Genomic DNA, 27,973 nt, shown 5'->3' with positions numbered 1-27,973 from the left:
GATTAACTGCTGTAGTAGTATTTTTATTTGCATTTGCATTTACACCCACATTTAAACAATCAAATTTAGCTCATAGTTCTACTTGATACATTGATAACTCTTGATTTCTGTGAAACTCAGTACAGCTGTAATCTTGGCCTGGCTGCTTAAAGTTTACTATTCAGACGCTCAACTCTGGGCTTAACTGCAAAGCCTCCATCGAAAGCTGCGTTAAGAACTTCGTCCAGGCAGCTTGCCATAACAAAAGTCAAATCTTGCCGTATGTTCACTGCAATTTCTTCAAGATCCTTTTCATTTCTCTGGGGAATGATGATTCTCTTCAGTCCAGCTCGGTGTGCTGCCAGGACTTTGTCTTTAATTCCCCCCACCTAATGAGAAGAAATACATATATGGAAACATCCATGACACCGATCTAATGAGGTAATCACTGTAACAAATCAGATGAGGAGTTAAACTTTAATGAAAGGTTCTCCCTCCCCCAGTCATTTAGGAAAAAGAAAAGAATAATGCAGCTGTAGTTTTAGCTCATTATATGCTTAATGAGGGGAATATGTTAATGTGCTACTGTACCCTTTCTATAACAGTTGAAAGAAAAAAATCCGGGAATGCAGGTACAAGAGCATCAATAGTGGAAGTGTCACCACTTTTCAGGATTTCTTAAGAAACAGGGCCCTGACTCATTTTTTTTTTCACAGGATATGCTGAAACCCTGTACCTACATTAAAACTGTTCTTACGATAAGGGCAGTACCAGGTTTAGGGGGAAAGTACCCTTAAGGATGCAATGCCACAGGATTCTAGACAACCTTTAGAAGGAAGGTAAGTCTGGTCTAGTATTTAGATAACCAATTTTTGCATCAACTGTAATGAGTAGGCAAAATTTGGTCACTGCTACAGTAAAAGCGATTTATCTGCTAAACTGAGTAAACTGCACCAGGGCAGCCTCAATGCAATGCTTATTTTTCACTACAGCCTTGACCAACAAGCAATCGTGTCAGTCTGACTGCCACCAGATTGCTATTTCAGAGATCCTTCTAGTCTTACACCTTTCCCTGTTACTCTGGCTTACTGCAGGAAACAAAATAAATACTATTTCACACTTCCTTTGTCCATCATTTGGTATGAGAGGTAACTCAATCCCGTATCTGTGTAATCACTTACAGTAGGCTCCATCTGATACTGAAAACTAAAACTATTGGTTTGAAAACTTGCTTTACCTCATGCTTTGAAAAAGCTTCACAGGAACCATTCAACTGAACTATGTACAAGTAACAAAATTTAAGACCACTTCAAAAACATGCATTTGGAGATGGCATCAAGAGTAACCTACACACAGTAACTGCAAGAGCTATAAGAAACAACTTTTCAGATTAAAGTGGATTTAGTTCTGTATTAACAGTTTAGAAATTGCAATTCTGGGACCATCTTGAATTTTACGATGTCCAGGTTTACTTTCTCGCTAAACATTTTGCAGTGTTTTCCTCAAAAGCAGCATCAAGGGGAGCTTTAGCGTTCAATGTAAGGCCATAAGGAATGGTGTGGCACTGCAGCAGGCTGGCTTCCCCTCAGCCTGACAGCATACCAAAAGAGACTGGATTGCTGCAAATGGCTATAACCAGATTTTATACCCAGAACAGGGAGAATTAATACAACTTGGCTCATTTCTGGAATGATGCTTACAGGAAGAACAAGGCCTCTTAGTGTAATTTCTCCTGTCATGGCTACATCTGAACACACCAGCCGCCCGCTGAAGAGTGAGGCAAGACAGGTTACTATGGTAACGCCAGCAGATGGTCCATCTTTTGTGACAGCTCCAGCTGGGAAGTGCAGATGGATGTCAGTGTTGTCAAGGAGATCAAAACTTCCAGAAGCTTAAGGAAAAAAAAGAATGGTTTGAATGTGAAAAATCTTAAACCATTTTGTTCCCGGTCTTTATTCTAAAAGCCCACTAGAGAATCAGAAGTCTCAGCACTATTTCTGTAACAAACAGTAGACTGAAAAAACAACACTGTATCACAGAGGCCCTAGAAAAACAAACAAAAAGACAACTTAATGTGCGTACTGCATCCAGATTCCCAGAGAAAACCGTAACAAGTCAACCAATATGCTTTGTATTTGCATGTATTGGGAAATTCTGAGTAGGGAGTAATGTAGAAACCAAGCAATTCCAACACAGAATTTTTAGGGAGTTTTATGTCCCCACCTCTAAATGTCAATTTTCAGAGACTATCCCAAAGAACCAGCACTTCACAGAAACCCAGGATTAACCAATATCAGAAAGCAAATCTCTTATTTACTTTTTACCTTGCTGAACCGTAGGACATAACAGTGTAAACTAGAGAGGTAAATCTATATGCAGTTAATACCAGCAGCATTTCATGCATCAATTCCATTTAGTTTTTTAACCTGTCTAAACTTCCGTAAGTAGTGACAGATACTGGCCAATTACTGACGAGTCAGCAGATGATCCAACTAGGCCCATTTACAGAACTTTTGGGAGATTCAAGAGTTAAAAGTGTCTTGGCTGAAGTCCTACTGCACTGCAGCTCAACAGCTGCCACACAAACCCAACTAATTCTCGAGGTATGAAAGCTTAGACTATGAAAACTGATATTTAGCATAAACTGTATCTTAAATTTTAGAGAAAAACTACAGACTTGGTCTGTCTAGCCAACGGATGCACACCATCTCCATAACGCACTGTCATTTCTTCCCAACCTACCATTGGTTAGCTGGTATCTCTTGGCATTGCTGCGCAGCCAGCTGATGGCAAGATGTGCTGACTCCTTCATCACATCTCCGAGCTGACCAGTCAAAGTGAGCTGACCTTCTCCATCCATGCGACTGGCTTCTACGAACATGATCTCTCCTCCTAAGGGAGTCCAAGCCAAGCCTATGGCTACTCCTGGCTGATTTAAGCGTTCAGACACCTGAAGGGAAAAAGAAGCAAAACAGTTTAGGGAACAGTTGTAACAAAACTATCACAAAAACAATTTCATAGTTGCCTTCAAAACAACAGTACCCACTAAAGCACAAAAAGTAAATCCAAATTTTCAGATTTTTTTTTCGAATGTAGCATTGTTTCTGCTAATGTGTAAACATCCATTACAGAATCAGAGCTGTATATGGCTGCTTAGCTTAAGGCAATGGCAAACATCTGGGTATATCAAGTTTTTTAAACCTACCCCACCCCCAAAAGTTCAATGAGAATCTCTCTTTTCAAATGACTTCAAGTATTCTGCCAATGTTTATACGACCTAGTCCATCTGCTAGAGGTTTGTTTGCTCTGACTCTGTTACCTAATGAAAAAAACAGTTTTGCTCCCAAACGTTATCTATAAGCCTCTTTCAAGGTGGATACATTGCTAAAACTACCATCAGACAACAGTGATTTTGCTCACTGCAAAAACAGTTCCAAAAAATGCAAACATGACTGTGCTAAAAATGAAAGAGGATGGGAAACCTGACAGAGTCCCATCAGTAATTACAAGTAGTTGAGCAAACTCTACCCACACCAGACTGATCTACTCATCTATAAGTCTGCCCGTGCCCAGTTACTGACAAGAGTTAGGGGAAGGAAAGACAGGCAAGATGTCTTCCATACAAGTTCCAGGTTTTGGGGTTTTTTTTCCTGTCCGAGATTCTTTAAGAATATACAGAAAGTCCTTTTCTTTCTTGAGCTTCAAGATGCAGAAGCCCTGCTGAAAAGACCATACAGCTATTCAGCATGTTCTGAGCTAGTAAGTTAGATATTTATTACAAGGCAAAAAAGAAACTGGATGAATTTTTACTGTGTGTGGCAGTGACTGTAGCAAAAGACAAATACTTCTTTGTAAAATAAAAAGTATAGGACCATTTTAAAATAATTTGGTCTCCTACTGAAATGCAGAATTAAAAGTTAATTTGAGTCATTCCTGAAAAAGGGATGAATTCTTCAGTAAAGTGTTTAGAGAATTTCCATGTTTAATTTCTTGGGCAGAAAACAAATCAAAGGAGCATCACAACAGAACCACAATAAAAGAATTCCAGTTCTGAACTCTGCATTTTTTTTTTGTCCCTTCTAAGCACATTTAACAACATCACATTTTATACTACTTGCAAATCCAGAGCAATAGACTTTTTTCCTCTCTAGCATCAACTCATTCTGCACTGTGCAGCTCACTGTGATCTTAGTGCTTTAATTTCGTTTCCTGCCCCGAGTTAGCAGAGAAGTCAGTTTTTAACCGTCATCCCAGCTGCAAGAGCAGACACATCTGTATCGAGGTCTGCACAGCCCCTGTACCTTAGATTCAGAGGCAGAATGACTCACATGGCCCTGCTGTGAGCTGGCTGTGTAAGAAACACCTCCAGCTGTGAGCTCCAAAGACAGAAGTTACTAAGTATTTCAGTTCCCTACTAAAATGCTCTCTGGAAGCCCACTAGAAATGCTGCTGCAAGTCCCCAAGTAGTACATGGGACTGAAGTTTTGTAAATCAAACAGCAGTGTGGATTTGCTCTTACTAGCATAATTTAGATGACAGTTTCTTTTCCTAGCATTTAAGAAAATGGCACATAATAGAGTATTTAACTTCTATGATATCAAAATACCTCATCAAGAATCTTAATTTTTGTTAACATGAGTTTCTGCATTCATTCCTACCAGTTACCGTGACGTAATTACCTTAGTAATCACTTAGTAACTCAGGTTAACAAAATTCATCTTGGTTACACTGAGGTCCAACAACTGTGACTCTTTCTCCTAGATACTTGAGATGATGTATTTTGGCAGCCTGTCATGGTTTCAAACATTTCAGGTGTAATGAATAACACCAACTGTCCGTACACTCTCCCATCCCAAAGCAGCCATCAATGAGGTTTGTCAGTTTTGAGGTTTTTTGGGTTTTAGCACTGGTTCTAACTGTGTATCGATTCCAAACAGTTACAGACTAATTCCACTGTTTGACAGCTCAGGGGAAGAAAACAGCAAACATGACTGCAGATCAAAAAACAAATGGTCCTAAAGACTTCAGTTATCTCACCTCAGTACAAACTCCTTCCTCTATCCTCAGACTACGTAGACACCTCCTCCTATTTTCACAAGTAACTTGAGATCTGGTAAGAGAAACCAGGTGTGTAGTAAGTGCTAATCTCCTTTCAACCGTAATTCTTGGCACCAAGTGGCAGGCCAGGAACTTCTCTTGCTGCACTGGTAGAGACTGTATTGCCTGTTCTGCAGCCTCTTCATCTCAATGGTAACTGATGTGTGTTGACAGGAATATGTCTAGAAAATGCCCTGCCAGTTTGGATAACTGTTCTCAGAAAAGAACCTTGAAAATGCCTGAACACACACACAGACACACACACACACACACACACACACACACAAACCTGGCACCTCTGAATGAATAATTTCTTCCCACAAGTCAGAGGAATTTAAATTAGAAAAAAATCCTTACTTACACTTTTTAAAGAGCTTCAGTTAAAAATTCCATTAGAATGACTTGTCATGTCTGTTAGATGATGGAAAAAGAGCTACATATCAGTCTGCTCTTGAAACTTTGTGTAGATGAGACCTACAGTTTGGCTGTAATCTGGGAGGGAGGAAGGAGGGAAGGCAGGCTCCAGAGATGTTAGAAACCCCACACTTGTAACCTACTGTCATGATTCTTCTTCCGTGTGATTTATTCCTACATTTGTTCTGTAAAGTGACACATAAGACTATTTATTTGTAATAAATTAATTAATCCTACAAGTATGAGCTGAGTATTCTGTCCTGCCTTTCTGCTGCGAGACCTCTGAAGAAGATAGACAGACAAGCAGTGCACTGAAAAGACTAATCACTTACTTTAAGGTACTCTCTGAAGGACAACAGATCAATTAAGTCATGTCATGTTTTTAGTTCTATTTGCTCACTCTCATCCAAGTACTGACATGCAGCTGCCTCCATTGTATCTTTATTTCAAGTAATTATAAATGCAGGTCAAAGGTGAAGCTTTAAAGGCTAGAGAGAGACACACCACAGACTACAAGCCAGAAAAAACACCTCTGGCCAGGCTGGAATGCCTGTCATTGACACAGGAGCCTGAAAGAATCTTGGGGGCACTTGACAAAATTCAAAGGCGTAAGAGGTTAGCTGGGAAAATTCATTAAAGCAGGAATTACGTGGCTGGCTGTGCAATTCACATTGAAAAATCATAAAGTGTATGGAAAAATATTTGCTTATTAGAAATACAACAAACAGCACATGAAAATAAACCCTGAGCTGCTCAGAGAATTGATGCTGTGTGGATTCATCTCTAGTTCTATTTCTGCACTACTTAATTTGCCTGCTAAATACAGAAACATCTAAAAAACCTTTGATAAACAGGCCAATAGCGTTAATCTTATTTCAGCTTATACAGGCCAGCGGATCCATGGAATGCTCATATGCATATTCATGGCAACTGTGCATGCAAAAGACCCCAAGACATAGCATTCTTGTATTTGTATACTTGGAATTAAGAATCACAATATAAGAACTTTATTTGCATTACCTACTCCTGTAGGAAAAGGACAAACCAGCAGAAATTATTTGCCAACAGAGTCATGCTACCAAATTTAAATGAATAATCAACTCCAGAAAGGTTCTAATCTAAGCAGAACCTCTAGGGAAAGTCATGTATTAGCATATTTCTTGGCCTCCAATCTAATTTTTAATAAGTGTGATAAGTTCATATTTATTTGAATTAATTCTACTCTTGACTGGGAACTGGGTGTAAAACTGCAACTGACCAGAATTTTTGTTCAAATTTGCAAAATTCAATTTATTTTTAGCACCTTCATGAAACTAATAAACACCATTTGCAGAAATCAGAGTACTGCCTTGAATATTAAGTTCAATCTACTACGATGGCTTTATGTGCACCTGCAATTCAAGCACTAAAAGCCAAATGATCCTGCAGCGCTTTAGCTCCAAAGACCAGACGTCTGAAGTATGTAACACACTTCAAAATGAAAATTCAGATAGAATGTTGTATCTCTGAAAAAAACTCACATGCTGGTTTTCAGTAATTGTTTCTAAAAGCCAGGTAGTGGATAGGCTAGTAAAAATTACCATAGGATTATCACAAATGATCTGATGGTCACAGTCATCCCAAATCAAGCTGAAATATAGCCACACTATCTTCTTAATTAAAATGGCCTTGAAATGTCTTGTGTGATTACTGGGTATAGTTTTATATATATAAAACTATAAACCGGATATATATATATATAAAGTATAGAGAGAGTTACAGTTATAGTCATTACTGGGTATATATATTACTAATGTCTTCTTCCAAAGTGTCTCCTCATTTGTGTCTCTTCATTAAGAAGCTCTACTGTGATAAAATCTTCACATCAGAAAACCTCAGTTCAGGTCTAAAAACTGACTTATTCCATAACAATCATTCATATTCTCCTGCTTTCCCTGTGTATCTTGTTCCCTTTTTGTCCTCCAAATCCCACTGGAGTCTGCTTTTCTCATCTAGGAGAAAATTACCACAGGAAAGTTCCTAAAAGTTTGAATTTTATCTCTTTCAGAAGTTTTCCCTTCATTTCTATTTTCTCTATAACTTACTGGTTTACTGATCTTTTCTCTTGCATAAAGACAGAAAAATTTAGCTTTCCATCGGCAACTGGTTTCCTGTCCTAGTGTTCTATATACTACTTGCCCTTTATTAGTTCACCTGCACCTGAAGGGAATAACTGCAATGTAAATGGTGAAAAAGAGAATCCCAAGACAACAAACTATTGGTGGCATTTTCATAGACTGTGGCAACATACATATGGGGGAAAGAAAAAGTTCTGGAATATGCCCAGTGAGGAACAAGGCTAGTACTAGGAAGCTGGAGGTGCCTGGCTGATCATAAAACTTTTTTAATAGCAAAGCAGCACGTTAATCTAAAGAATGTCTGAGAAATTCTGGTGAAAACAGACATGGTTTTAATACCCAAAATTGCTGACTGGCTTTAAGGAGGTATGTGGGACAGTCCTTAACACAGCTGCTTCAGAGACAGGATTCCTGGATTCTACTTTTGATTCCTTTCAGAAGACCACCAAACACCACCCAGACAAAAGCAAAGTTGTTATAAACTGAAAAAACACCACCACCTTCTTCAGCCCTGCTGCAGGCAGGCATCTTTGCTAACAGTAAGTCATGCCATTGTGTTATTTACATATCTGGAATTAAACCAAAATGAAAGCTACTTTAGGTGAGAAACACACTTGCTAGAACACAAAGAGATACAGAGCTGTTATTAATACATATTTTAAAAAGTTAGTATTGCATAAACTTAGTCAATAGCAATAAAATAGACAACTAGTCAAACCAGACAGCAGCCAAGCAGAAACAAATGAGGATGTTACCTCCATTTCATACATGGGTGGCCCCAGGATGTCTTTTAAAGCATGGAAATCAATTAAAATTGGCATTTCAGGTGGCAGAGCCAGGTCAGCCGTGTCACTAATGGATTCTGATTTTGCATCTTCTGTGACATGCTCTTTGCAATCTAAGGGAAGAAAATCTGATTTAGGATTTGTAGCAGTATTTCTTGATGCAGGAATTTAAAAAATTGTGACAGACAAAAATAAAATATTCAAAGAAATGCTCACAAAATTCATGAAAGTGTGCTTAAACCGTCTTTACAAAAATCTTGTCAAACTAAAGATAATATGGCATCAAACTCAATTATTAAACATGTTTTAACTGTTCAGCAAAGATGTTAAATCAAGAGCACTGACAGATGCGACTCACTTATAAACACGGTCAAATAGTAAAATGCACTAGTTCATTTTTGACTTTGCACTTTTCATCAGATTTGTACACAAAAACCGTATGTGTAGGAGATGGTCATGTTTAATGTAATGTGTAATACAGAATATGGACCTCAATGTGGAAATGCTGATAGTTCAGTAACTACCATTATTTTTACATGTTTACAACAGTGCGTCTGTGGTCTCCTTCTGCAAGGGCTCCAGTGCTTAACTTCTGATACTAGTAATTAAGATCTGACAAATTAAGCAGGCGCATTTTGGTCAGATTTACCTACACTGCTTTTCCACACGGCTGCATTGCTTACAGCTAGCCTGAATTACACTCAGTAACATCTCCTTTCACAGTGGCAAACACTACAGCTCTGACCTCCCCGCTGCACATCCCCGTATGCACACATACCCTCAACACCAGCTGACAGGGTGCAGGAGAAGCTGCTACTTGTAAATCACCCAGAAATCAGCTCCACTGGAAGCCTAACTCACCGGGCCCCAGTGTGCTGACTCCTTTTGGGCTGTCACGAGCCACTACCCCAGCAGAGAACAGCCCACCTTTATGGCAGCCTGTGCTGCAGATACTGACACACTTCTGTAATTTGATTTTTGTCTGTTATGACTGTTATGGCTTTACTCAATCATAGAAATATAGAATGGTTCGGGTTGGAAGTGACCTTTAAAAATCACCTAGTCCAGCCAAAGGGACATTTTTCACTAGACCAGGCCTTTGCTTAATTCACGAAATCAACATTCCTTTTTTGCTCAGCAGCCAGTTCAGAACACAGAATATACAGTCCTTGCTCAGTGGTAAAACCTCAAATAATATTCATATAACTACTTCATCTATGGCTTTTGTCTCAAAATATTATATTTACACAGGGCTCTGCTCTTTCCTTTGGTGGATGAGACACTGGTAAGGTGTCCAGACCAATAACCACTTGCAGCAAAAAATACCTCAAAGATCGAATTATTAGGTATTTTCAGAAATCCCTACAGGTGTGAATCACACTTCATGAAGTGATACATATATATGTGTGTATATATATATACATATACATATAAGTATATTTTGCATCAATATGCTCAAGCATCATCAAGAAGGGACCATATAATTAAAGCAATATTTACGGATTCAAAAGTGTGCTCCTTCATTCCTCCATTATAGTGTGATTGTATCTCCTACCTATACAACTGTTTCCTTGCAGAATTTCCTTAAAATTTCTGTTTTCTCCACAAATGTGTTTTCTATACAAAAGTGAACTATAACAGGGACCATATAAATATCAAAGCCTCAGGACTGTTTTAAACCAGACTACACAGCTGGTTGTTTGCATGAATAAGCTCAAGAACTTAAACATCATTTGTAGCAGGCCTACACTGCACATTTACTTAAGTGACTGTATACAGAAGAAGAATGTAAACAGGGAGTCAATTCCCCACAGAATCTGATCCAGATGCAAAAGGCTCATTACCATTTTCGAAAGCCCAAAGCAATATTTACATGAAATATTTATCAGAGAAATGAAAAATACTGGAACAATCCAGATGTTTCTGAGGTTCTGTGGCAGTTTTATGGCAGTGCCTCCTTGCCCTGAGGCTGCCACTAAGAAAAGCATTGTACACAAGCATACAGTGAAAATACTTCTTCCCACTCCCAAGAAAACAGGCCTAAGATACATTTAAAGAGATAGTTTACATTATGCAGGAATGTATACTGAGCTTCAAGACTTCTGCGCCATATTCATTTTACTTTAAACTAAGAAACTCTCTTCCTTTGCATATTGATGCATGCACAATAACTGAATCTAGTAATTTAAACAATTAGAGAAAAAACACAGATCGTTAATTTAATCTGTTTAATATAACATTAAGAGGTGTACTGTGCTGCAAAAGTGATTCTAAGAGTAGATGAAGAATGAATATCTCCTTCACAAGATACAACTATCCTTTTATTAACCATGATATATAAAGGCCTTTTTACAGTTAATTTTGCTCCAGTGCAATTCTCACTAATGCCTTCACACACTATCAAGGAAAACATTCTACATCACTATTACCAAATAACGCCAACTCAGCTTTTATTCAGGACTCAAATCTAACAGTAATTCTCCAACAGCCACTAATCTTTCTGTCGTACAGCTCATGGCTGCATGCACAAATCCCATTCCTTTACTGTAAACACTACTTTAGTCAGATGGCCCTCCTGTTGTTCCAGCATGTCTCTTTTTTTGTTGAATTACTATTTCTGTACATAATAAATTCAAATACATAAATGCTAGCAAGACTAGAAAACATAACCCCACACGCTATTCTTGCAATTCAAGATTGCAATTTCAACACTCTGGATCTTCAAAACCAGAGTAATCTGACAGTACAATTCATATCTTACACCAAAATGGAATTTAAAACCAAGTGCTTTTGTTCTATACCAAGATTTCACCATCTAACAAACACTGTTTTCCATTTCTGCTTGCTCTTATTTCCCTAATTCTACATATACAGCTGAAGGAGACAGACTTCTCATAAACACATCAGCAGGTAATTTTGAGGCTGCCTGCCCTATTAAGAATCAGAAACATTTTGAGTTTATGTAATCTAATTAATACACCCCATTTTATAATCTGTAACAATAGGAAACTCCAGACTTTTTCTAAAAATATGAAAGTAAATTCTGACATTATCTAATTTTCTATAAAAGCATACAGTGATGTTCCAAAATACCATTACAGACACAAACTTTTTGAAGGAAAAAAATTTTCATTCACAAACTTTATAGAATTGCTGCCTACAAAGAGTCTAAAAAGATGCAAGTGATTAAGATTTCCATTAATGATGACAAATATATGTTCCCTACCTATCCCAGATGAACAGATGTAATCCACAGCAGAAGTTATACGACACACTCATCTAAAATAAGACAGTTAAATTCAAGTTTCCAGAAACAGAACTTTTGGTTAAGAACATAGCTCAATCATCTTACATTTTGCGTTAAGGTAGAGAAATAAGCTGAAGAGTCAAAGAAGTGCCCTTAACAGAGCTCTACACTGCACTGGAGGAACCACCTGCTGATCGACTATTGCTTTGCTGCTTCAACAAAAGCTGTATGGTACTGAGTTTTTTAAACATGTAAAAACTGAGAGGGAGCAGAATAAACAAAATCTCCCAAACCACCATCACCCCCCAACCAACAAATCAGCAAACACCCCTCCTGCCAAAAATAAACAAAAAAATCCCCCCCCCCCCAAAAAACCAGAAACAACAACAACAACAAAAAAAGGCAATGTTTGTAAAATTTTTAAAGCAGAATCTGCAGCTGCTTAGCAAAGGTCACAGCAATGTTCCTCAGGAATCTGCCTTTGCAAGTTCCGAAAACACTTAAGTCTTAAATGTAAATACTGCATTTGTTGGAAAATGGACTGCTAAGAAAACATGCTGGCTTTGAGCTACTATATATAATTCAAGATTTAATCTAAAAAGGAATTCCATGGCACAAATATTTAAGAATTTAAGACTGCTACTTTCTTCTAGAGATATAATGGAAATGAGTGAAGGGGAGAGCCTAAAACTTCCTCAACATGTAGCAATTTCTCAGCTCCTCATAAATCATACTTAAATTAATCACTAGCAATATATAAGTCTTAAAGCCAAAGATTTCTAGCCATATTTGCTGGCCAAGATAGCAGAATATAATAGAAACCTAAATTTTTTTTGCTAAATTGCTATGAGGTGTAAGAACATAAGCATGAAAGAAGTTTCAAGTTTATGGCCAATCAGAGGGAAAATAGCATGTTTTTTTCTTAGCTGATACAGCAGCAGATGCTCCAGCACACAACAGACAGATCCAGAATTGTTTTACCCCCTCCAAACAAACTCCACAAAAACTACATTTAGATAAGACAGGATGGGACTGTCCTTACTGACAACAGTCCACATTCAAAGCCAGGGCTAACACAAAACTGCATCTTAAAAGCAACTTTCCCTTGCCTGAACTAAATCTCACGCACTACATACTTGGGAAGTGTACTTCCAAAAGACTTTCTTGTGGAAAGAAACACCTTCCTGGGACCCTAATCCTAATAACACTTACTTGTATACTTCAATTTAATGCTACGTGCATTTTTCCCCACAGGATCAGAAAATTTCTGTTTTCACAAAATAATTATACTCCATCAATTCTTATCTAGTATCTTATCTAGTACAACATGTACTTGAAGCACTTGATTTGGGGATTTTGGGGTTTTTTAGATAACATGGTAAAAAAAATAGTTTGTGTATAACTCCAATTTTACATAACATTTATGTCTCTTTGGCCAAACCCAGCAACATCATTCCAAGTAATTTTTAGAAAGAGGCACATATTAGAGTCTGAAGAGCGGGTAAGCACACTAATGCCAGCACAGCTGAGCTCAAACTTGAATGTCTTCCGTCATACCACTGTGGGATTTATGCTGCTCAGGTTTCATACACTCATTTCCCAGTGCTGTGGGAGATCCTGTGCTGCTGGAAGTGCTGTTTCGGCTAGAATACTGAACTGGCTGGTCACTTTTTGCAGGAGCAGTGATGATAGCCCAGCTCTGTTAAGTTTCTGAAACTACTAAAACCAAGTAAACATCACCCCCACCTCCCCAAGTCATGCATAACGTTTTGCAAATAAAATGCATCATGCTCAAGTTGAGTAAGGGAACATAAAGACTTCATGTTTCACTTCACATTGACCACACTGACCACTTCAGTCAAACTTACATTTAAACTCACAACCAAGTGTTTCATTCACAAAGAGCAGAACAAACTGTATTGTATTAACAGGTTATTGAAGTATTTTTAAAGCCTTGGTTTCAACATAGATTGAATCTTCATTTAATCACTTGTAGTTATTAAATATTACCCATCCTAAACCTCCTTTCAAGTCTGAATTAGGCAAATCATTTTTCACTCTGAGTTTCAACTGTTGCATCATGACATGGTGTCCTAATTCACAGCTGCTGAACTGTATTCTCAAGGCAGTTGAACTAAAATAGGAAGCAGAGTTTCACATCTCTCTGTGACGCCTAGAATTTCTTATAGTGTCAAAACCAGGATGAGCGTCTAATAAATCTCAGTGTTTCAGTAAAATATCAGATAGTGTTACTGTACACAAGGATGACTCCCTGGAGAAGTCTGAAAAATGACTCCATTTGCTTCTGCTGAAGTTCACTGTACAAATTCAACGACCGATGCAAACTAACACTCCTCCACTTGCCAACTTCATTGTACAGCTCAGGAGTCAAAGGAGCCAGAAAGGCAATATAAAGCTGCCAGTGTATTTCAGTCACGCAGTTCTGGAAGGTGCTAAACATGTTTTGACAGCATATCTCCTAACATCAGTTCTGCTGTGGCAGGTATCCTCCATTTTTAGAGCCTATAAATCAAACAATGTCAAAAGCCCAATATTTATTAAACCTCAAAAACACATGCTCCACTTTGAGTTCATAACCTGATCTAAACAATGTAATGATGGAAATGTTGTAGTTCTACCACCTAATGTCTTTCAACTTCTATTACAAACCGACAAGACAGAAGGCACTCAGCTGAACAAACAAAATAGGCACCATGTTACTAACCTGATATGCTACGAATCATACATACATTATGCTTTAGCAAGTAGGAATCTACAAGGCAAGACTGTAGTTTGCTCTCACATATTCACCACTCATGATATATGAATGCACTGAATGTAGAGTATTGATCCCACATCAGTAACTGACAAATGTGTAAAGCAAAAAAAGGCTTATAGGTCTTTTTATATAGAAAAAAAAATCAAGAAAACATTCTAAATGAAACTACTAAGAGACAACAACTTGATTACCAATTCTTCCAAAGTCATTCATTATATGAAATAAAAATTCATCATCACTATGCACAACTGCACAAATGTCCACTAATCCAAGGGAAATAGAAACCCAAAGAAATAAATTTAGGTTACAAATCCCATTATTTGTATCAGCTCACAACCACTTGGGGCTATTTCTGAGCTTTGTTTTAAATACTTCGTTGTTTCCAACAGACTGAATGAAAACTAAACAAAAATATTTTTAACAGTGTCCTACTCTCATACACTCCCAACAACTGACATATTCAGCTAAAAATACAGCAGGGTATAAAGCATATTACTAGTACAAAAGAAAACACATTTTGCAGACTGTACCATTCTATACATGTCTTCTTAATGCCAACCTTTAACTATAGAGCCACCTGTCCCTTGGACTCCTTTTTATTAATGCAGCTTTTTCTAATGGAAAGTTTCAATTCCAGAAATACAAAGGCAACTCTTCACAGTTCATTTCTTCTGGGTTTACTCCAGATTGTGTGTCACCCAAATTAGCTAGCATGTGCCCTCTTTTGAAGCATTTAGCTTTCTGTTTTCACTTTGCTTTGGTAAGTTCCAAGTCCAGTACTAATTTTAACAGAGTATAATTTTAACAGTGTAAATACCTAAGTTGCAAGTACAGTGCTAATTTTAACATTGTAAATACCTCCCTCACTGGATTGAGATGTCTAATACAGTTCTTTTTTGTTCTTTGCTTTAATAATAAAATGTTTCTTCTTATAGTACCAGGATCTGTGCTCTGAAACTCTTCCTTTATTTTACCAGAAGGGCTGAACAGCAGAATGACACTTATTTTTTATAAATTCAGCAACCATGTTAGACCTTTTAAGCCCACTTTAGACATAGATACCCTTCACTGCAAAGAAATACTTTAAAAACATGACTTGCCGAAATTACTATCAAAAAAGTGACAGTAGCAAAGACACCTGATATTGCTCGATGCTAGCAACCCTGGCCACCACAGCCCAAAGGCTCAGCTCAGCATTCTGCTTCAAAAGCGACTTCAGGTATCACAGAAGAACCGACAAACTGTGTTCGACTTCCCCAGCACAGAGGAGAGAAGGTTGACAAGATTTACATAATATATGTAGAAAGCATTAATAAAGATGTCTTAAAAGCTCTTCCTTTTAATGTCAATGGGACTTTTTAAACTGCAGTCATTCACACATGCACAGCCATAGTAGGAATAGACTTCCCTTCAGCCAAACATTTAGAGAAAGCTGAGATCAATCCACTTAAGCAGAAACTGTTTTGGAGACCAAATTCCATCTTCCAATGTTACACTTTCCACAGGTGTTATCATGATCTTAGAAAACTCAACAAGGTAAAACAAGATTTAATTTTCAGAAGGGAAATACCGACTGAGGAGAAAAAAGGCATGGTAAAGCTGAATCTGTCAATAAACAGATTTCCAGAAACAAATTACAAAACGTTTTACTATGGGTAAAACTCTTCCTATACTATACTAATTAATACCCCTGTTTGTACAAGCATCAGTAATACTTTCTCCCTCAGGATTTACTCTCAGAAAGGGGGGGCGCCATTCAGACCTATGTGCTGCCTTATTTCAAAGGAACAGATTAGTCTCCTTATTTTTGTCTTTTGTATCAGTCCAGAACTACTCTAGCCATACAGGTGTGTCCTGGGTTCAGCAGTAGCAGTCATTTTTCTCCTTCTTAATAGCTGGTGCAGTGCTGTGTTTTTGACAGCCTGAGAACAGCGCTGATAACATTGATGTTTTTAGTTGTTGCTCAGTAATATTTAGTCTGTCCAAGGACTTTTTGAGTCCCATGCTCTGCCACGGAGGAGGGAAAGCTGGGAGGAAGCAGAGACAGGACACCTGACCCAAACTAACCAAAGGGGTATTCCATACCACAGCAGTGATGCCCAGTATATAAACCGGGGGCAGTTACCTGGACGGGCTAGGTCGCTGCTACGGTCGGGCTGGGTATCGGTCAGTGGGTGGTGAGCAGTTGTATTCCCTTCCCTGGTTATTTCCCTTATCATTATTACGACTGGTGGTAGCAGCAGTGGTTTGTGTTATACCTTAGTTACTGGACTGCTCTTTTCTCAACCTGTGGGATTCTCCTTCTCATCCTTCTGGGAGTAGGCGGAGGAAGAAGTGAGGAGTGAGCGAGCAGCTGCATGGCTCTGAGTTACCGGCTGGGCTTAAACCACAACAAGATGTTAAAGGTTTTTTCCACACCGGTTATGTTGCAGAATCTTTCACAACATCAAACCAACAGGGGTGTTCAGTATTTTGTTTGTGAGTATTCTGGAGCTAAAGTAAGCAGCCATTCTGCAGTTTCTGCTTTCCGGTGTCCTCTGGGACACTTATTCTCTGACGGGCTGGCAGTATTTCTTGTTAGGAAGTAACAGCTGGAGTCACTGCAGTCTTTGAAAAACAAACCAACCAAATCTCTGACACCCTGCTCGCTAGATTTTATTGAGACTAAGGACTAGCCACATTTTAAAAGTTCAATTTCAGGTTTGGATTCTGTCCTTTCACATTTATCATCACCTTGAACTGAGGGCTCCTGACAACACCTGTTGCTGCAGTGAGCACCCTGAAGCCTTCAACATAAAACTGCTGTACACAGCAAGATCCTCCATCAGCAACTGGCTGGAATAAAAGCACAACAGTCTCTGCTCTGTATGTTATGTTTCAAGAAACACAGTAGAGATGTCGGTTTTTATAAAAGAGAACACTAATTTGGGGATGAAAAGAGAGCAGTCACCAGCTGAATGTTGCACATGAACTGGATTATGGGCCTGATTTCTTCCTTCACCCCTTCTATTGCAAGAATAGAAAGAGGTCTACCTTTATTGACAAAGAAATGACCTGAGTATCTTTATTCTATGTTTAGTTTTCACTCAGTCTGTTGGGTGACTGGGAATGATAAATCACTACTGTCTGTATACGTAAGAAACCGGAACACACACACTGAAGTAACCTACACCTTTCTAATTCCACAGCTCTTCAAGCAGACATTTAGAGTACAACAAAACACTCTGATTTCTGAGCTGGTAGACCATGCATACCACAGGTAAGGAACTGCTTTGAATACAGTAACTAAAGCCATGCTTAGTCTTCTATTAAAGAAAAAAAAGATATTGAAATATTTGTGAAAAAAAGCCTAGGAAGACAAAACCATACACAAATCATGACTGCATACCTAAGATATGAAACAGATCCATTGTACTTCCCAATTACCAACCTGGCAGGCTGAAATTACTCTACTTATATCCCAAGCCTTAATTTAGGACTACCTGAACCATGTTTAGTAAGAATGTCCCTCTAGTTGCAAACATTTTGAAAACAGAGCCCTTAAAGAACCATAAAAAAGCAGAAAAGGTTGATAAATCAGCATCTTAGTGACTATGTTAGCAGCTTCCTTTCTAATGAAACATTCAAAAGATACCTACCTTCTTCACCCACTTCAGCACGATCTGGCTTTGTTTCTTTGTGCTGTCCTTCTGCCACTTTCACTGCCACTGCTCTGCAAATAGCTCCCAGCTTCCGATCCAGAGAGCGGACTCCTGCCTCTCTAGTGTATCTAGCATAGAGGCAAATGTTTTACTGGTGGATGTGCTTTGTAAGAGAGAAATCTTTTAAATATAAACATGATTTCTTTTTAAAAAATATATTCAAATAAAATGAGATGTGAAAGGCAGTGAGACCTTGGGATACTCAGGAAAACCAGGATACTCAGGATAAACAGGAAAAAAATATCATGTGCTTTTATCAAAATAATTGTGATTTGCTGGTAAAATTGTTAAAAAAATTTAAAGAAAGACAAAGAATAGGAAGAAGACACGTCCAACGGCTCGTGCCAAGTGAAATGCTAAACAATGCTCCAATAGCACTGAGTCCTTCTCAGATCTTTTTCAATTCTTTTAGTCTATGAATTAGAAAGAAACCCCAGACAATAACACTCACTAACTGCCAAAATGCTGTTCCTGGTCATAAAATGCTTAATTAATTGGAAATAAGGTAGTTTAAAGTCAAAGGATGTTCTGGTCAGTCTTTGCTCTCATGTCCAACAAAAAAGTAGCTCTAATTCATACAAACTAAATAGTTTGTATGAATAGTCTGTATGAATAGCTTCTACATAATTCCAACTTTTAGACAACTGTGGCCCATCAGGTCACAAGAAACAAAACAGTAACTTCAATACTTTCTATGAAAATGACATAGATCAAAATTCATATGTTTGCGTTCATTGTGACTGTTTGTCACAAAGAGGCAGAAAAACATAGGTGCGCAGCTGTTCTATGACCTTCATACTTGGCCGCAAAGGGGCGCCTGGCCAGCGCTCTCAGAGTGGACAAAGGTGAGATCATAAGAAACTGCACGGTCCCACAAGTAAACGATTAGAATCTGGCATAAAGCTGGTTGTTTTGATCAGGGTATAAAAGCAGGACCCTCCTGTCACCACAGAAGAAGCCTCACCTATGGGTGGATGCATCGCACTGGAATTTTCCCAATTACCTGAGACTCCTGGCATTGGCTGCAATGAGGCTTCCCAGCTGGAAGTGTAGGCCTGGATTATGATTCAGTGGTAATTGCTGATGTATTCCTTCTTAATCTCTATTCTCTCTATACAGTAATGATCTAATGCATTGCTAACTTTCTTTGGTACTTTACTTATATGCCTGTATCTCTGATTTGTCTTACTGTACATATTCACTATATATAAAGAGACATATTTACCTAATTCACATTAGTGTGCTTGCTTTTAGTGTGCTTATTGGCTTTAGGATGATTGTTTAATAGACTCCACATATTACACAGCTAGTGTGCGGTCGCTTTGTGGCGTACCCTCTCTGTCAGCAGAACAATGATTTACTAGTTACTAGAAAAAAAGAAGATACTTAAAGCAATGAATAATAGATTTACCTGGTAATTATGTCCAAAGTGGTTACTTGTGGAATCTGTATTTGCTGTGGAGTCAGGCCATGTTGTTCAAGCTGTTTAGGAATCAAGTGTCTATGTGCAATTTCAACTTTTTCTTCTTGTGTGTATCCTTCAAAAGAAAAAACATATGTTTCTAATGTTTTTTGCTTATACACTACTATAATCAAATTTCTTACCATTTACAATTGTACCTGTTTCAATTTAACAAAAAGACCTCAGCTATAGTTTAAAAGGCTTGTTGGTATGATATTTCATGGTTATTCATAACTTCATGTGAACATGAAGAACAGAATTTTAGTGTTACAATAATCCTTTTCTTCACAGGAATCTTGAAAAGATGCATTAGGCAATAGCCAGTTAGAGTACTAACACATTAACTAGTAAAAATATTGTTATAGAATGTATCTATCTCCATACACCTACAACTGAACTTCCTTCTGGTGGCAGAGGCCTAACAGAGGCATCCTGACTAGTCTCTTCTAATGATTCTGGCCAGCCTAGATTCCTGGCAGACTTACTTTAAGGAACTGCTTTCATTTCAGAAAAAAACATCCCAATATTATTTAAGGACTTGCAACAGCCACTCTAATGAAAACACTGTATTGGTACCTGGAACTTGAATAACTTCCATTCTGTCCAGCAGAGCAGGCGGTATAGTAGCTGTGGTGTTGGCTGTAGCTATAAAAAGGACTTGAGACAGATCAAAAGCTACATTTAAGTAGTGATCGGTGAAACTGTGATTTTGTTCTGGATCCAAGACCTTAACAAGAGTGAACACAAAACTGACTTAGTTGCTGAATTAGAAGTAAATAAAATATGCACATTTTATTATATTTCTTTCAGATATGTCAAATCTGACTTCACATTCATAAATATGTTACGAGTATTACTAAAACCTGACCCCCAAAATCCTGCCTCACTCTGATTACTCTGTAACAATATTCCACACCATATGCAAAAAAACCCTGTCATTTTCCCATTCATTCTTTTTACCCTTTTCTAAAGATGGCTGCAGCGTATCTCCAGTCACCGCCTATGGCCAACTCCATGGCCTTTCACAGCTGGTAGAGAGTGGCCTTTCAAGGACACTCAGCACCCTTGGAAAAGCAGTCCATGTAGTCCCATGGACTTGTATCAGTAGAACTCTCTCAAGAACCCTCTGACTCCAATCCTCATCTGCTGCTGTAACTCTTCTTACTCTAAGCACACCAGCTTGAAATCTGTGAAAACCAAGGCGAAGAATATCCTTATCAGCTGCCACTAAATCACTCCTTCAGCTTTGTCCAGCCTTTTACTGGTAATGCAGTACTAGGAGCTTTTCTTATTGCCCATGACACTGCATGAAAGCCTGCATTTTTGTTTTCTCCCCAGATGAAAATGGAGACAATATTAGAAAATGGAGACAATACTAAACAAGCACTGGAGCATAACAGAGAATAACAAAATATACCAATCAGTCTGACCAACGTCAAAAATTTACTCCACAAGTAGAACTATAGCTTAAATAATAGTATAGTCTTCCTCTTGGTTTTAGTACTACTTTTGTACGCTAAGGCAACACTGGCATGTATTTAAGCTCTTCACTGAATAAGCTGATTTTCTGCATTAGGTGATAAACTATATACATCAATCACAGGAGCTCTCTTGTAAGTTCTTTAACAGTGCTGAAAATTGGAAGTTGATACAGCAATCTACATTTGGTTTCTATATTACCACCTATGACCCACCTTTATGCCACCCCCCTTAAAGTACTGTCACACTTTTCCTTCCCAAATGATGAATTATCAAAGCTACACTGACATGAATAGCTCTCATGTTACAAATAATGGGACCTATGCATCTCCTGAGAAATAACACAGTGCTGTCAAAATAATTTATCTGCCTATACCCAAATGAATGCACCCCTTGTCTTAAGCAACTTGAATTACAGCCAACAACAGTGCTGATAATTCTAAAAACTGGAATCTGAGCACTTCTTAGCTGGTTATGAGAGAAACTACCCTGAATTTTCATTACTCTCAAAATCTGCTCAGTCTTTGAAAAGTTAAAAATCTTTAGAACAGAAATATTTTCTACTCACAAAAAACTAGTAAAAGGTGTTTTTTTAATAGAATGCCAGAAACATAGTAGAACTTCTTTTAAAACGGAACAATTTCTGATTTTATCTGAAAGTACTGCATAGATTTAAGACTAATACTTGAAAGTGTATTTCAACTGTAATAAAATACAAGTTATATGTTCTCCTTCATAGCAAAATCTTAAAAACAAATTGAAGCATATGCCTAAATTCTAAAACTAAAGTTGGAACTCAGTGAATGCTATTGTTCATTAGCTATAAGCTATTCAAAAGCTTCTTATGCTCTTCAGCAAGCAGATGGTATCATTTACTCCCTTCTTTACTGATGAAGGCAAAGGCCTTGAAGTATTCTGACTAGCCAAGTACACTGATGCATAATTCAGAGTTACAGATGTCTCTTACCTCAACTAGTCCCACAGTCTAGCCCTAAAATGCAGAAGGACACAACAGGCAGTGTATCTAATCACAGCATCTACAAACCGTCCTCAAAGAAAGTAGATATATACTAAGTGTTAGTCCCTCACCCAAAGGCTACTCTCATAATTTCTTCAAAATTGATTTAAACAGCAAATCCTCATGAAACTTACCCTCCCCTTCTTTTATTTTACACTGATAATACAGTATTTCCACAAAATTCAAGTCTATTAGCTGAAGCATTTGCAACTACTTCCAAAGATCCTGAAAAAAAACAATGTATTCTGGCAGACCAAGTTGGGGGGTTTTATCACATTTATCTACACACATTTATCTCTTTCTCTTTCTGTCTGCAATCAGAAATCCTTATGGATTCTATTAAGTGCTGAGCTGGTGATTATAACAGCATTTACAAAGGTATACAAAATACTGATGCTTTAATCATGTGAAAACAATACTATCAAATAAAGGGAAACAGTAATCAAAACCAACACATATTATACCTAAAAATGTGAATTATCTGAGATTTTCTACAAGGGTGAGAGTCTGTCTGGACTAATAATTCTTTGTCATGGCAACCATTTCTTAGAATAAGACATAAACCAGTATCATGCCTAAGCATTTAAGAGATTTTCCAAAGCGAATAGAACTGCTCTTGAGTTCGGTATCTGTGCTAAAGTTCAAGATCAAAAGTTTTCAAAGAAATTAAAGTAATACAAAAATATTAGAAAAAGAACATTGAACAAATGAAATATCTTGGCTAATTTATGGCCAACAGCTCACATGCATACAAAGGCTTCTCTGTACCAGCTTTTTATTACCATGAAATCCAAAACAAGTTCCATGAACATTTAATTGCCTGGCTATGCTCCTGGTCTAATTTCCCTGCATACAAACACTCACTATCAAGCACTTGGATCCATTTCTGGCTTCTTCTGTTTTAAACAGAGGTCATCTAAATTTAGTCTAAAATATTCCCTTGTTGATGAACAGTAACTGGAAATAGGAAGATATTCTGCTTTGCTTAAGCAACAACTCTGCAGAAGCACTAGAACTAAACACATATCCAAATTATAAAACATCAAGTTTTGCATCCAATCTTACAGGATATAGCAATATTCTTCTTGAATATATCCCACTGTAGACAGTCAGTGAGAATTTAACACACCAAACATTATGCAAAAAAAAGGATGTTCCTTTTTTGCATAATGATGGCACTCACCAAACAAGAAGCTGCCTTCTGAAAAACAAACATGTCAGTTAGGTGACCGCTTACTATTGTTTGTTCCCCACCTTTGCTCGCTCCAGATGGACTTTCCAACCACAATGTAAACTACAAAAAGCAGATGAAAATTAAGCTGTTATGTCCAGGCATGAGTTCTCCATTAGAGGAGGTAAAGCACCTGCTTCAGGATGTCTCGGCAGCAGTACGAATATACAGATCTCACATGGGAGCAGCCCAGACATGGTTAATAGAGCAATTACTTCTCCAGATTAATCTAATGGTCGATTAGCAATGACTCACATACACACTGCAGCCCAAGCAGACAGCTGGAAGCTAACCTTACAAATGTCAGCTGGAAAAATTCATGGCAAGAGCTGAGCTGAATAATCACTGAAAGTGTGGTTTTAGAATATGGGAAATGGAAACATCCCAAAGCAGCAACAAAGTATCAAAAATTCAAACACAGATAATTTAGAAAAAAATTAATTTCATTTGTCCTTATACACTTGACATGATGGAAGAACAGAAATACCAATTCTCTGCTGCAAAACAGGGAATTAAAAATTCATTAAAAGAAACAGCAAAGGTTGAATAAAACCAGCAACATCAGTGTACCAATCTGGATTCACGATTGGAACATTTTTTAAAAAATTATTCTCTTCCAAGAAAAGACAAATCACTGCTTCATTATGGATTTTGATTGCCTACAAACAACAGGCAGCCAATAAAATTCAATTTTCAGCTATTTTTTATCCATGCATTGACTAAATTTAGGCCAGCTTAGTTCAGTATCTAAAGGGAAATTACAAGAAATATCAGCAAACTGAGAAACAGAGCTCATTACCATTGACAGCGAAGAGTAAATAATATCTCACAAGTGAAAAGTACAAAGAAAATGTGTTTGAGTATTTGTTACACTGACCTGTTTGTTTTCCTTGTACTTAGAAACTGTTCATCTACCCTCGAAATGTGTTCTACATACTTACAAATATCCAAGTAAAAAACCGTAACTGTCATATTTTAAAAGCTAGAAAAATAAAGCCATGCTATTTTCTTGCACATTTAAATTATTACTAGCTCATGTTAACATGCAAAGATCAAAACAGAGCTCTCAAACCATACCCTGTTCATAAACTGACTTTCAAAGACCTAGTTGGCCTTGTCAAAACAGTAATTTTACACTATCAAGTAGGAAGAAAATAATGACATTTGTAGAATGTGAATTGTCATTTCATTTGCAGAAAGTCACACAGATGAGCTCATGACACCTTAATGTAAGTAGCATTTTTCATATTCCAATCACTATATTAAGTACTGTCAGTCAAAAAGAGTCATTAGGATGACTCTGTAGGCAAATATTACCAGAACCACTTTTATCCCCACCTACAATCACCCAGCTATAGAAGTTATCACAATTTAAGTCTAACAATTGAGATGCTTCAAGGATTAAGCCCTAAATTATTTCAGTGAAAGTGAACCAGACTCACTCAAAACAACTGGATAAATATCGTTCACTAAACCAACTCCTTTTGACTGAAACAGGTAAAGAACAATTGCATAAGCAGTTGAACTGGAACACTGATAGGAAAGTAGCCCCTATAGTCAGAGAAGACATAAAAGAGAGATAATCTGTGTAAAAATGCAGCAATATAAGGAAATCTAAATGTGCACAATACCAAAACCAGTAAGTGCACTTGTGCTACACCTGCTCTAGACAACCTCATGCGTTTCAGGCTAAGCCAGCCTTGCTATGTCATGACCTTCCTCATTCCTTCCTTTCCTCATCATCAGTGCTAGCACATGAGGATGTACACAGCCTTCTGCACTAAGATGCTGGAGAAGGGTAACGTTTTCTTTTCCCCATACCTGAGAAGATGCTCTTTCCTCCTTCTAGCAAACTGTTAGAATAAAACCACTGAACATGCGAGTCAGTAGAAGAAGAAACTGTGCTGGGATATCTTCATTTATCTTCCTGATAACCTGAACATGCACAGGTCCATGGGACCTGATGAAATCCACGCGCGGGTCCTGAAGGAGCTGGCGAATGAAGTTGCTAAGCCACTGACCATCGTATCTGAAAAATCATGGCAGTCAGGTGAAGTTCCTGATGACTGGAAAAAGGGAAATATAACCCCATTTTCAAGAAGGGAAAAATGGATGACACGGGGAATTACAGAGCAGTCAGTCTCACCTCTGTGCCTGACAAAAGCTTGGAGCAGATTCTCCTGGAAGGCAAGCTAAGGCACATGAAAAACAGCAAGGTGCTTGATGACAGCCAGCATGGCTTCACTAAGGGGAAATCCTGCCTGACCAATTTGGTGGCCTTCTATGATGGGGCTATGGAACTGATGGACAGCGAGAGAGCAGTTGATGTCATCTACCTGGACCTGTGTAAAGCGTTTGACACTGTGCCACACGACATCATTGTCTCTAAATTGGAAAGATATCACTTTGATGGTGGATCGGTGGATAAAGAACTGGCTGGATGACTGCACACAAAGAGTTTTGGTCAACAGCTCAATATCCAGCTGGAGACCAGTAATGAGTGGTGTCCCTCAGGGATTGTGCTGGGACCAGTCTTGTTTAACATCTTCGTCACTGACATGGACAATGGGATTGAGTGCGCCCTCAGCAAGTTTGCCGATGACACCAACCTGTGAGGTTCAGCTGATATGCTGGAGGGAAGGAATGCCATCCAGAGGGACCCCAACACACTTGTGAGGTGGGCTGATGCCAACCTCATAAAGTTTAATCATGCCACATGCAAGGTCCTACACCTGGGTCAGAGCAATCCCAGGCACAGCTACAGGCTGGGCAGAGAAGAGATTCAGAGCAGCCCTGTGGAGAAGGACTTGGGGGTGCTGGTCGATGAGAAAATGAACATGATCCAGCTTCAGTGTGCACTTGCAGCCTAGAAAGCCAACTGTATCCTGGCTGCATCTAAAGGAGTGTGACCTGCAGGTCAAAGGAGGTGATCCTGCCCCATTACTCTGCTCTCATGAGACCTCACTTGGAGTGCTGTGTGCAGTTCTGGTGTCCTCAACATAAAAAGGACATGGAACTGTTGGAACAAGTCCAGAGGAGGGCCACAAGGTTGATCAGGGGACTGGAGCACCTCCCATATGAAGACAGGCTGAGAAAGTTGGGGCTGTTCAGCCTGGAGAAGAGACGGCTGCGTGGAGACCTCATAGCAGCCTTCCAGTATCTGAAGGGGGCCTATAGGGATGCTGGGGAGGGACTCTTCATTAGGGACTGTAGTGACAGGACAAGGGGTTATGGGTTAAAATTTAAACAGGGGAAGTTTAGATTGGATATAAGGAGGAAATTCTTTCCTGTTAGGGTGGTGAGGCACTGGAATACATTGCCCAGGGAGGTTGTAAATGCTCTATCCCTGGCAATGTTCAAGGCCAGGTTGGACGAGGCCTTGGGTGATATGGTTTAGAGCAAGGTGTCCCTGCCCATGGCAGGGGAGTTGGTACTTGATGATCTTAAGGTCCTTTCCAACCCTAACTGTTCTACGATTCTATGATCTTACTCCAGGGAAAAAAAAAAAGGCAGAAAGAAGGTTCTGGCAACTCATTACGGCTCTGCTACAGACTCCTCGGACACATGAAGTCTGCAAGGCATAGATCTCGATTCATCTTCTTTGTAATCACTTAAGTTTAGCCTCCTGAAATTCCAAGAAGTAACCTACTTAACCTCACAACAGTTGAGGGACTTACAAAATATAGCAACAGTACCTCATTCACCAAAGTCTTTATTTGTATCTCATAGATTTCACTTGACTTTAAGCAAGTCAGCTTTAACACCTCTAAACTCTTTGTGATAACACCACCCCATACTTCAAAACTAGATTCATCCACATTCTTTGTCAAAGTCTCAGAATTTCAGAAAAAAACATACTTCATAGCTGAATCTCATGGAAAGCAAACACCACATCATAATCAGTCAAGGATGGGGATCCATGACTTAAATGGAAAACTTCAGAAAGTTAATTACAACACTAATTTAAAAACTGCTGCTAAAAAACCACACAAGTAGTCTAGACTACATGCTAGATAAAATGCTTACGTCCAATATAAGTTTGTACCATCAAAAGCTTCAGAAATACATTTAAATTTTTTCAAGCAATAGACGGAAAGCTTGAAAAATTCCAGCTACCATCTGGCTGCTCTCCAGCTCTTTCCTATGGCTAACAGCATCTGGTCATTAAAAATCAATGTCCTGAAGTCCCACAAATAAGTAATGTTTAATCTGAAGAGTCTTTAAATATACAAAACACTTAGCATAAAACACTTATTTGTGTTTAAGCATAGATCCCTGAGACTAAAGATATTCAGCATACTATCTAACAAAATTTGCATTGTGCGCAAGCAATTGACAGAAATCCAAAGTCAAAATATAGTAGGAGGTATTTGATTGAAGAAGCTGACATTCTCATCCTATCTTTTGTCCAGTGAATCCTCCTTTCTGAGCCCAGTATTTCAGTTCTTTTTAATTACAAATGAAACAGTGCTTGTGATTTAACATCTCTTACCTCAAGCAAGGCTGCTGCAGGATCCCCCTGCAAGCTCTTTGCCAGTTTATCAACCTCATCTAATAGGAATACTGGATTGTTAACCCCAACAGTCTTCAGTCCATTGATTATTCTGCCAGGCATACTTCCAACATAGGTGCGCCTGAAAGAAATAAATGTATATAGAGAAAGA

At 38.4% G+C, this 27,973-nt stretch overlaps 1 protein-coding gene across 1 annotated transcript; it reads right to left on the bottom strand.

Annotated features, from left to right (window-relative positions):
• Positions 1 to 2: 2 nt before the first annotated feature.
• Positions 3 to 27,973, bottom strand: LOC133207286 (lon protease homolog 2, peroxisomal). Its single transcript, XM_061344052.1, has 8 exons — positions 27,802 to 27,973; positions 20,158 to 20,308; positions 19,531 to 19,657; positions 18,057 to 18,187; positions 8,363 to 8,505; positions 2,722 to 2,929; positions 1,680 to 1,870; positions 3 to 368 (listed from the first exon to the last, which is right to left on the bottom strand). Exons 1-8 carry the CDS (start codon positions 27,922 to 27,924, stop codon positions 147 to 149), a joined length of 1,296 nt encoding a protein of 431 aa, XP_061200036.1. The 5' UTR covers positions 27,925 to 27,973; the 3' UTR covers positions 3 to 146.

The sequence above is a fragment of the Neopsephotus bourkii genome, unplaced genomic scaffold (genome assembly GCF_033783945.1).
Source record: "Neopsephotus bourkii isolate Nb327-2 ecotype Australia unplaced genomic scaffold, CSIRO-AGI_Nbou_v1 NB_1858, whole genome shotgun sequence".
NCBI lineage: Eukaryota > Metazoa > Chordata > Aves > Psittaciformes > Psittacidae > Neopsephotus > Neopsephotus bourkii.
This window is presented reverse-complemented; position numbering and strand designations above follow the sequence as displayed.